Here is an 11,901-nt window from a genome sequence, read left to right as displayed (position 1 = left end):
TCTTTCCCTTTCTTTCCTGTGTAAAGGCTCATATAAATGCATTCTTGTGTGTCCTCCAGCCCTTGGGGGAGGCTTGTCATCTTCAGCTGGCTATTAATAAGTAGAAGATTTTGTTTTATCTTCAAAAGCTAGTTGACATCATGCAGATGCTTCTCTCTGCTGGCTTTGTTGGATATACTTTTTTACATTTAAATACTGCTTTTTAGCAACTGTACCAGGAACTTAATTAATAAAAACTAAAAAAGCTATTAAACCTAGTTTAATATCAGCACGATAATCTTTCCAGATGTGATTTTATGGGAAAAGAGCATTTTTTAGGAGCGACAGTTCCCTTGATGTTTCTTTTTGTTCATTATCGTGCCTCTTGATGAAGGAAGCTGACTTGCTGTGCTGAACTGTAACATAAAGTGTATTTATGCCAATAAGCAGTAGTGCTTTCACATTAAATACCTGCTTTGAACTGTCGGCTTTGTCTTTAGGCCCTGTACTCCTAGAACATTTTGGGATCATATAGCCATAAAAAAACTTAAAAGAGTAACAAATATTGTAGATTGCAAAAGGCTCATAGGATACTGAAAAGGCTGTAGCAATTGGTGAGAGATTGAGAGGAGGCTGAGATCAGTCTTGTGATGTGATATAAAATAATCTATTTTCTTTTTCACAAGGCAATCAGCAGTTAGATGCCATTCATGTAACACAGCTGGAAAGAGACACCGTCCTAGTCTGCCTGGACAGTAAGTAACACGTCTCTCTTGGGCAACTACATCTTCTGCAAAACTTGTTTTGCCACAGTTGTTGATTTTCACTCTACCACAAGTTATTTTTTCTCCCTTCATTACTAATTTCTGTTGTAATATTTCCAAAAAGATACAGTTCAGATAAGTGGGTTTTCATTTTGACTCTTGTGATTCCACTTTCCCTGTTCATGTGTGTATCATTCTTGTTTCTTTTCAAAATGAAATGTAATGCAGCATTGCAGACCAGAATTCAAATATATGCCAATCAGAAATTTTCAAAATTTACTTGGAAAAAATGACATTTGCCTGTTGCATATGCTAGCAGGACAAATAGCTGACACTCCGTCATACACAGTAATTATAACCATAACTCTCATGCATCAGAGGTTAATACCTCAATGGGAACTTTGCAATGACTTAGTCTGCCTAAATTTCCAAGCTTTATGTTGAACTCACATTTCTGCACTGCTTGTTATTTGCGGGAAGGCTCTCAGTAGAGTCTAAAAATGTACAAAGTGTATAAGAAGGTTTACTATATTTATTTTGAGAGAAGGATGCTCTTGGATTCATTTTAGGCAAATACTGTAGATGTTAGGTTTGGGTATTCCTTTGTGCTTGAAAGATGTCATTAGTATTTCACACTTAAAGCTGTCAGTAATCCTTTTCAGCAGTGGGTTTTAATACTTGTTTTTCTGTTTTTCTTGAGAATTTGTGAAAATTGTGAATTTACAAGGGAAATTGAAGTCAAGCAAGAAATTGGCCTCTGAGCTGAGCTTTGATTTCTGCATTGAGTCAGTGGGTAAGTGATTTGCTTCTCTATTGTCTGTCAAGTCTAAGAACTTGGAGGGATGAGTGTTGAAGGGTTTTTAATAATTTAGACTGGTCTAGTGCACCCAGTGGGGCCTGAAACTAAAAATTGGACATGTGAGGCTATTGTGAGCTGTGTCTCTGTCTCCACTGACATGCTGAAGAAAGGCAGGCAGTTGCCAGATAGTGTGTCCAATCTGTGCGTGTTTCCATCTGGTGTCATTTCTGTTTTATAAGTAAGATGTACCATAATTTGGTTGAAAAAAAGGTTGGCTAGTTTCTCATCATTTCCATAGCACTGAGAAAAACCTTTGGGGAGGAAAAAATGTTTTAGTAACACATAAATGTATGTTAGTCTTCTAAAAGCTAAGATTTTATTTAAAGTGATAGCACATCCATTTTTTTAACAGTCAGGGTAATATTTTAATCTAATTCTTAGAGGACAGGCTGCTGTCTTTAGACTACTAGAGGACAGCAGCCTTGCTTCTAAAGCTTGAATTGTAATTGTCAAGCAAGTATTTCTGCTGTAATAAGCTCTCAGAAATATCTAATTAACATAAGTTCAATAACTCCATATCTCAGAAACTGAACTTCTTTCTGTAATCAAAATCAATAAAGACACAACTTGGTTTTGTTAGCAGTTCTGTACTACTTACAATTCTGGGTTCTTCAGGCATCTTCCCTTTAGAAGATTCTTGACATAGGTATTTTGTATTTTAACAGCAGTTGGTAAAGCAGTGCGCATTCTTTTATACAGTACCTCTATTTAGGTATGTCAGAAGATATTTTTAATCAAGCCTGTGATTCTTCCCTAAATTCTGACATGTTCTAATTAACTGCTGTACTTGTATCATACAATACCTCCTGCTGATGCATGCATAACATGACTCGACCATTGCCTTTTTCTTGAACTCTGAAGGAATTCATAGACAGAAGCATTTATCCCGAAGTCTTACCAGCTGACATTGAATAATGTGAGCAGTTCTTCACACTCCAAGTGGTCTCTTGGGAATTCAGGGTATTAAATAACTCTTCATTCTCTGATTGCAGGGCGGAGTGGGGAGTAGCAGGTGAAGATTAGACTAAGGCTTGTGACGAACATTGCTCTTAGAATTCTGCTTAATGCCTTTGTTCTGTGTATTTAGGCAGATACAAAATGTGACTCAAAGGAATAGTAAAGGAAAACAAGTAGGATTTAGGAAAATAAAACACTGCTTAAAGAACACCAGGCTCTTCATCCATTATTTTCAGCAGTCTGGTAATTAAATCATTCAGGGCTGGTAGCTTTCTGTGTTCTCTCTTTGGCCCTGAATGGAAGACTCCTCCCATTTTTCGTACAAGTATTTTGAAGTAAATATAATAACTCAAATGTCCTGTAATTGCCAGCAACCCACAGTGTTTTGGTTGGCAGCATGTTTATACACTTCCTGGTGTTTTCTCCAGAATCATTAGGGAAATAAAGATGCAGAGAATAGAAGTGAAAGGGAGAAAAGGGAAAAACCAGGGACGCCTGTCTTGTCCTGGCAAACGGGGAATGTCTGAGTGGTATGTTTTGAATTGCACTTTAGAAAGTAATGTGCGCCTCAGATCCAAATAGTCATTCCAATCCAGTTTTTCTGTCTTCCATCAGGAGGCCAAGTTTCACCATGTACTTTCTCCATATGCTTCCCGTTATCAGTGCTGGTGAGAAACCCAGGTTTCTCTGGTTCGGATAAGCCACGCTCGGGTCTGATTTTGTGTTTCTCCTTTGCAGTGTGCCTTCAAGATAGTGTGCTGGCCTTCTGGAAACATGGCATGCAGGGCAAAAGCTTTAAGTCAGATGAAGTAAGTAATCTCCCAGTCTCTCCAGGTTTAATTTCTTCCTATTCCTTATTTACCACTTGATCCTTTGGCCCCTCTAGCTGTTTCCCTAGTGATAATGCTCGTGCTCCAAGTTGTCATTGCTTCAGTTTGCTGGTTGCTTTCTCTGACTTGCCTGCATATGTTGCTCTTGGTAAAGCTCACACACGTGCTTTAGCCAGCTCTGTTTCCAAGAATATCGGTTGGTGACTCCTGAACTGGTTCTGCACAGAGCCAGTGCAGATCTGGTGTAAACAGCATTTGAGTTTCTTGGTTCTTGGATGAAAAGCTCAAGCTGGCAGCATCCTTTTTAAAAAAATGTCGTCTTTTTTTTTTTTTTTAAGTATCCCTTTTAAAAAGTTTTTTGGTTTGGTGTTTTTTTTTTTTTCCCCCCAAAAAAAACACTGTCCTTTTTGATGGAATCCTCTGTGAAAATGCAGGGAAAGTTAGTCAGTCTCTGCTGACAAAGATTTGATCAACATACTCCCTCTGTGCCACCAAGTCATTTAGACTGGTAACAGTCTACAATACAAAAAATACTTAAAATAAGTTGTATTTTATGAATTTTAAAACTCCTTTTTGCTTAGTATCAATTTATATGATTCAGTCCTGTAATTTGCACTAAATTGTATTTGAATTTTTGAAGAAACTTACCTTTTTTTTTCCCCTTCCAACTCAGACCAATAAATTCTACTCTGCCGCTGAAATGGACCTAAATGTCTCCATTTTTCTACAGGTTACCCAAGAGATATCAGATGAAACCAGGGTTTTCCGCTTACTGGGATCAGACAGGTAACCACCTTGAAGAAATATAAACCTTTTATTTTATTTAAACCAGCTTTCTAGCTTCCAGCTGGAACTGGCTTCCAGCCCACCATAGATCCATCTGTAGGCAGTCCTGGGGGAGGCAGTAACACTGTTTCTGCCTGCAATAGCCAAATATTTAATTAGTGATTGCATCTGCATCCAAAATTATTATGAAGAGCCCCTGTGACCTCCCCCACTTTCCACTGTGGCGAACACAAACACAAGCATATAGAAATTCAGCGTGAGGAGATAAGCCACAGCGAGAGATGAGAGCTGCCCTTGGTATGTGGTAAGCAGGGTGTCTGGTGCACTTCTGGAAAAGCCAGCTTCTGGCTTGGATTTTCATGGTAAACTAGTGAATTATCTTGGCAGCTAGTTACTTAAAAGTAACCTTCATTGCTTTGGACCTTGAGGTCTGGAAATAGCAGAGCAAAATAGATTGCATACAGGTTTTAATGCACAGTGGTCTAAATTCACCCATTACCCATTACATCCAGATGATTTCCTTCACCTGCAGAGGCTGGGAAGAGGTGCAGCTGCCTCCAGGTTTGAAACCTTAGCAGATGCTGCCCCGTTCTCTGGATGTGGGCATGTGTGCTTGTGGTTTCTCAGATAGCCGGAGTGCTGAATGTAGAAGTAGATAGTAATGAGTCAGGAATTATCAGTTCTAATCCCTGATCTTCTGCTCCCTCATTTGGCCTTTGGGAAGCCTGTCTCTGACTCGCTTTCTGTAAGTAATCCATAATTTCCTGTACTTATATTCCTGGATACCCAGTCCAGAAAGAGAGTGAGAGTGTGCTAGCTCTTTTGAAGAGGAGGGGTAACCTGTACAGGAGACATCTGAAGGCTTTGCTTTGCACCTGGGTCACCGAGGAGCCGCTGTACTTGATCACTGCAGTTGGAACAGAGGATCCTTACCACTGCTGACTCTGAGATCTCAAAAATCAGAGCAACACAGAACAACCTCTGACAATGCAGACTCTGCCTTTTCTGTCTGTTTTCCCCCTTGTGCAGACAGGCAGTGGTGATTTCCTTCCCTGTTACCCCCAGCAGAGCAAGGGGCATTTTATTGCAAGAATAAGCTTTTGCTAAGGTCCATTGCAGTACAGATGCCATACGTATTAGTCCAGGTACGTGCTGTGCCAGCGTCAGTGAATATTTCTTGCGTACTGGAATTGGTGTCTTTAAATGGTTCCTATTTCTGTGTTGGGCTGGTGAGCACAGGAGCATCCTAAACACACAGAGGGGTGGAAAGCAGCGTCTCATCTGGTCCAGCTTCTGCTTTTATACAAGCCATGCATATCTGAATAACAACTTAGTACAAAGTACTTTTGGGGGTGAATAAGGTTGAAGTCCTTCCACTACATGCAGTATTGCAGAGAAGCCATTTTCTTCCATTCTCATCTCATTGAACTGCCAAATCCTTTGTTTTGTATTTTTCCATCTCTGTACAAATGGAGCAGGAGTCTTTTCTACCATTCAGGTGAATGAGATGTGGCAGTATTTTTTTTGTTGGATCACTTAAGAACTACTGAGTTGCAGAAGTGAAGGTCAGGGACAGAGGCTGTTAAGAATGAGACTTCATTTGAAAACTCTTTGAGGAATGTGACATGGGAGGGGAGTGTGTGCAATGCTAACCCTGAGACAGACTCCCTTTGAGAAATCCAGCTCAGAGATCAAGTGGCACATTTGGCTTATTGGAAAAGCAGGTGGAAAACAAAAAGCAGGAGTTTAATTTTAAAAATGACAGGATATAGTCCTCGGAGCTGGTGCAGAGAAATGCAGGAACTAAGCAGTTGTGGAAGGGAGAGAGGCAGTCAAAGGCCAGTATCAGCTGCTGAGATGATTGTTGGAGTTCAGCATGGGACAGATGTGTAGAAGACAGCGGTCAGCATGCCAGCATGGGGAGAGACAGGTTTTCTAGAGGAGCCTACAGGAACATGATCGACCAAGACAAAGGCAGAGATGGGGTTGAGTGTTCCCTATGAACCCATCAGCTGATAAATATTTAGCAGGGAAGAGAACTGTTTAGGTTAGTGGCTGATGCTTATCGCAAGACGTAGGAGGTACAAACATACTTGGGCTGCAGATGATAGGAGGGTTGCATCTCACCACAACACTGGCTCTGAGATAACTTCCCAATAGAAGCAGAAGACACAGCTTATTTCAAGGTGGAGGATGTTGGTTGGGAAGGGGTTCGTAGCCCATTGCATGTGCCTGTGGTTGAGGGGCAGATTGTGGTTCAAGAAGCTGCTCCTGGTTCTCTGCTCCTTGTGTCTTCTGCTTTAGTGTTTTATCAGAAGTGATGCCACATAGAGTGGAAAATGAGGTAACCAATTTAAAGGATAAAATACTCAAGATACTTAGGAGTGCCTATATCCTTCCAGTCTGTAGAAATCTGTGAGCGACAAGTTTGCTCCTCCTCAGTAGTTATACCACGTGCTTCGTATTTTGCCGCTAACCATTTTGGATTCTGTTTGTGTTTGATTGCAGAGTGGTAGTGTTAGAAAGCAGGCCAACAGAAAATCCGACTGCACACAGCAACCTCTACATCTTGGCTGGACATGAGAATAGTTACTAAGCAACAGTAACCTAACGCAACTAACAGAGTGAATTTGCCACACGAGGAGCAAAGAAGCATTAGGAAACTCAGCACAAGCAGGACTGTGACTTACTGTTTCTTTTCTTGATGCCTAAATGATGTTGTTTTAGGGTGGAAATCAATAGATTTTTGCAGCTGGGAACAGCTGGTTCTGTCTCTTGCCACTGTGTGGTTGGTTATATCGAGTTTGCTTAATAAAAGCTATGAGATAAATAGTCCTTTACTCATTAGTTATAGGGAAACAGAGCCTTTAAAGAAATGTTATGCAGTAAAGGTGCCATAAACTGTTAAATATTTTACTTCCCTTGGATTTTCCTTATATTCTGTAGATAGAGTGCTGGCTGTTTCCCTGTTTTATACTGAGTCTTATTCTTAATAAAATGATTTGTGTAGGAAGTGAAAGTATCTGCAAAGCTTTTTGGTTTTAAATCTGCCATTCAGTATGGCTTTGTATAATAGACTATTTAATCCTTATTTATTAATCTGCTGCTAGAATGGTGTAATGTATCTAACTTTTAGCAAAGGAAGGTTGCAGAGCAGCTTACAATTTTTTTTTTTTACAATTGTATAAAGATTTGATTATTCTTTTTTTTCTTGTAGGGATGTAGTGCATTATTGAGGGGTATGTTACAATGTTGGTTGATCTTGTAAAAATGCAGTTTTGTACAACAAAGTATTTTGTATTGATTTTTTTGCTTGCAAAATTGCCATAAAAGGGATTTTCTTATTTACTACTAGATGTAGGGTGTGTGTACACAAAATATAATATTGATATCAGATATGTTGCTACTGGGTGGGTGTGTACAATATACATGTGTGTGTGTGCATGTGCGTTAAGTTGACCGGCAGTGTGTATTTTTTTTTATATATATATACTTATATATATAAAAAAATGTACAAAATATATATGCTTTATTTTCATAAATTAGGGATAAGCCTTATGACATGAAATGGAAATTGTACCTGGTCATCATCCTTAATGAATGAAAGTATCATGTATCAAACTGCCCATGACGTATAGTTTATTTATACTATTCCAGAGGGGAGCATATAGCCATACATGAGCTTACGAGCTTTTTTGTTTGTACAGCCATCCAACAGTTGTCAGCCAGACAGTCATTTGGAAATGGTAATTTCCCCAGCTGTGTAGTATAAATAAATATGATAAGAACCAGTATTCTATATGAAAGCTTTCGATCACTTTTCCCCTTTCCCTATTTTGTCACATGCATTTTTTCTTTCTCTTTTTATTTCTCCATTAAAGAGTCGCATCAGTTCCTTTTGTCTTCCTCATTAATTACAATTCTTGAGGTACCATTAAATATAAATATAGACTCACTACAGAACAGCATCTGGTTTTACTACCTCACATTAACCTGCTAGCTTTGATGTAAGTAAACACAGTCCACAGGCAGATACAGTTCATGAACATTTGAATTGAGGGGTTTTTTAATGAAATCTTACAGCATACTGCTGCCTACTCAATTTCTGTGATCTGCTGCCCTAGGAAAGACAGGATAGAAGCTTTACACGTCATTTTAATAAAGCAGTAAGGTAAGTGTGTTACAACGGCTTGGCCTGTCTGACGGCTCTGCTGACACAGCAGAGCCAAAGTGGTTTGATCTTAACTCGCAACCTGAGGAATGGGGCCCTGGGTTGTCTGCTTAGGCATCAGACTACGTGATTCATAATTTAACGTGGACGGAATTAACTCGGCACACGTGATGACTCAGTAATGTCTTTTTGTTACTAGGTACAGCTGGAGTTTTTTGTTGCTCTGAAGGTCTGGAATGAAACATAGACTTGCACATAATTTAGCATTTTATCCATGTAGCATTGTCATTCAAAACTAATTCTTGTTGTTGACTTGATATTTAAATCAAGTCAAGCTTTTCAGTTCTGAAACTGTATCAAAGTTTAATAAATAGTAAGTGTACAGACAAAACTTAAAAATCAGTTCACATGAGGCTGTAATTAGATCATTGGTATTGAGAGAGGGACATGTAATTTTTGTGTTTTAAAGAAATGGAGCGCTCTAGTACTGAAATTACTTCTCCATAGGTAACAGTGATTGGTGATTAACCCTCAAATGGAATAACTCCTAGTCTACAAAACACTTTAAAAATGAAAATGAAAACAAAGTGAAGCACCAGGTATAGATGTTGTAGAGCTTTCACTTAACTTACCTCATTCACTGCAAACATAATTTTGGCATCATCTTTGAAAACACTTAAAGAAGTCTCTAAAAGACTAGAGAAGTCTGTAAATAAAATACGAATATTTATGGGGAGTAACTGGAGTAAATAACTATTGGGTCATGACACTGTCATGCAAAAGTAATGAACTGAAAGTATTTTTCTTTGAATGACATGAATGGTGATTTGCTGAACCATACAAAATGAATCTAGGAAAGTCATCATTTAATCAAACCACCTTCTTCAGCTGTTAAAGCATTTCTAATGGCATATTCTGAAATGCTTTCTCTGGTCTGGTTTTATAGACGGTGGCATTTTTGGGATGATCTGCAAGATACTGTTTCCTAGAGTAAAACCTCACTCATTACTGTTAGCGGAGTATAGCACAACAGATTTGCATGTTTCATAGCTGAAGCGGCCAGTCTCGGTGACTCTGACTAGTATAATTTGTTAGACTGTTTAAGTTAGTCTGGTATTGTCTGTATCTTTTGTATGTTTTTGTGACATTTCAACCAGGGTTGAGGAAGCCTAGTGTGTGGTTTTGGAGTTTATAAAGCAAAAGCTTGCTCATACCCTTATTACTCTTTTGACAGTTATCAAAGTATTAGTTATTTGATACACAAGGTTCATGTATTCAACGTGAAAGCCTTAAAACAGGCTCCCAGTGCTCTTTGAAGTACAAACAGTATTTGAAAAACAGCCTGTAGATTAGTCTCTCTTGATTTCCTAACCAAATTCATTGTAACTGAAAAATACAACTGTAGTTGTGATGACATCTCTTTAAAAGATGGAAGGTACAATGCGTCAGTGAGCCACGTCTCTGAATGAAGAAAAGACTGGGAGACTTTCTGGAAATGTACTTTTTAACTTGTTTAGTCATTAGACTGTAACGGAGACTCTAACTGCACTCGTTCCAGTTTGTGTAACTAGGCTTTGTTCTACGTAAATTTCTGTTGCAGTTCATTTCAGTCTGTGCCAAATAAACTATGCTTTATTTGATACCTAGATGTGGTGTGGTAGACTTGCTGGGAACAATACCTTACCAGACATATCTTGAAGGAAGTAATCTGGTCTCCAGGTTTTATGGCAGTCAGTGGGAAGGGCCTGATCCAGGGTTGGCCACGCTTCTCAATCCTACGGACCTCCTGGGAGCCACACGCCATCTCCCACATACGGTGGATCAACTGGAGGAAAGGGAGGTCTGGGGATAGCGCAGAAATGAGAAATCAGAATAGCAGTGGCAGACTTTTTCCAGCTTCGTGCTACCCAGCGCTCTGCTCCGGCACAACCCTGCTGCCAGTTGCCTGGAGTCGCCACGGAACCCCTCGTGAGTTGTCTGGCTTGAAACTCAGAGGCTGGCTACCTCAAGCCTGGTTCATCAGGCAGATAGCAGCGTGGCTGGTGGGCTCTAAAGGAGGGTTGCTTAGAACAAGAAAACGTGAACATGAGCATTTGATGCTCCAGCCTGGACACAGCTCAGTCTCAGCAGGATCTAGAGCAGTTGATACAAGTTTTGCCCTCACACGTTGGCCACCTGTGTGCCACAAGTGGTTCAGTCCTTGATCTGTACCCCAGATCTTCAGTGGTGTGCTGAGGTAAAGGGGGTTTGTGAATGTTCCTTTGGACAACGCAAAGAACTGCCAGTTACTGGTAAATAAATAAATGCAGACAAATATTCCTCCTCTGCAGAAGACTGTTCCCACTGTGGGTGAATCTCAGCATCAGCCTGTATGTGTTATTTGGGAATGCAATTTGGACTGTCCTGCCATTTGATGACTTCTCTGAGGAGCTTCCTCAGCGGTGTTGTCCTTGGGCTTCTCTGAGGCAGCTCTGCAGGTCTCACAGACAGCTGCACCAGAAGCCTTCCTCAGAAGCGCTGTTGAGAGTTGAGTTGGCTCGTGGTCTTTGTCACGTACTTTCATTGCAAGTCTTGATAGAGCTGGGAAAATCTCCATGGCTGGATAGTTCTACCAAAGAACACCTTTGTCATAAGAATACTCTTCACCCTTTCATTTTTAAAGTGTGCAGAGAAAGAACCAAAAAGAGACAAGTATGTGTGGCAGCTAGAACAGGAAGAGACTACTCACCCCCGATGGATGGGGCTTAGGAAGAAAAAGAAGTAGTGGATCTTTTGTCCCAAGTAGAATTCAGGAAGCACCCCAGGAAAAGACTGGGGAGGGAGGAGGCATAAGATGGAGCAAGGCGTCTGCACAGATCTCCAGATCTACTACTGGAAGCAATTGCCACCATAAAAGGCCGTCTTTGGCAGGGGGTGAGGAGGTGGCTAAGGAGCCATGGAGCTAAATGGGTGCACAAGGACAGTAAACACAAAGGTAAGAGATGGAAATGCTCACTGGAAGGTCCTAGCTCCTGGTGGAAGCTCATCAGGTGGAAAAGTGGACAGGGTGGAGATGTTCTGGGGATGTGCAATGTCTCCCATGCCTCACACCAACGCTGGAGCGGGAATGCCTGGGTGCCAGTGCTCTAAGCGATGCCCATGCTTGGGCATCCCAAATACACCACCCCTGACCCTGTGCTGTGCCATGGCCTCCAGGCCCCCCCGGGGAATGGCCTCCCCTCCTCTCAGCTGCTCCTGGTTGGAGACGGAGCCCGAGGTGCCGGAGGAAAGGGCTGTGGGCAGTGGTTGCCGGCACTGGGGGGGGCATTCCCTCTTCTTCCCAACCCTGCAAGGAAATCGAGTAAAAACTAGAGACCCCGCAGAAAAGCAGGGCGCTGGAGAGGGGTAAAGACAACATGGCGACGTACAGCATCAGCGCCCCGAGGGGCGCCTGTGGCCCCGTCAGAGGCCATGGGGAACCCCTACCTCACTGGGGACCGCCCGGCTGCTTTTGGGGGTCCCCGCGGAGGTTCCTCCTCCTCCGCCCCGGGGAAGGCGCTCCCCTCAGCGTCCCGG

General features: G+C 41.3%; 1 protein-coding gene across 1 annotated transcript in view; it reads left to right on the top strand.

The window, feature by feature from the left end:
- Positions 1-6,771, top strand: part of MAP4K5 (mitogen-activated protein kinase kinase kinase kinase 5) — a 67,790-nt gene extending 61,019 nt beyond the window's left edge. Inside the window, exons 28-32 of the mRNA XM_010282780.1 lie at positions 666-734; positions 1,444-1,536; positions 3,298-3,368; positions 4,120-4,175; positions 6,684-6,771. Of these exons, the coding sequence (XP_010281082.1) occupies positions 666-734; positions 1,444-1,536; positions 3,298-3,368; positions 4,120-4,175; positions 6,684-6,771 (377 nt within the window). The remainder of the gene's footprint in view (positions 1-665; positions 735-1,443; positions 1,537-3,297; positions 3,369-4,119; positions 4,176-6,683) is intronic.
- Positions 6,772-11,901: the final 5,130 nt, after the last annotated feature.

This window comes from Phaethon lepturus, unplaced genomic scaffold (genome assembly GCF_000687285.1).
Source record: "Phaethon lepturus isolate BGI_N335 unplaced genomic scaffold, ASM68728v1 scaffold9822, whole genome shotgun sequence".
Taxonomy (NCBI): Eukaryota; Metazoa; Chordata; class Aves; order Phaethontiformes; family Phaethontidae; genus Phaethon; species Phaethon lepturus.
This window is presented reverse-complemented; position numbering and strand designations above follow the sequence as displayed.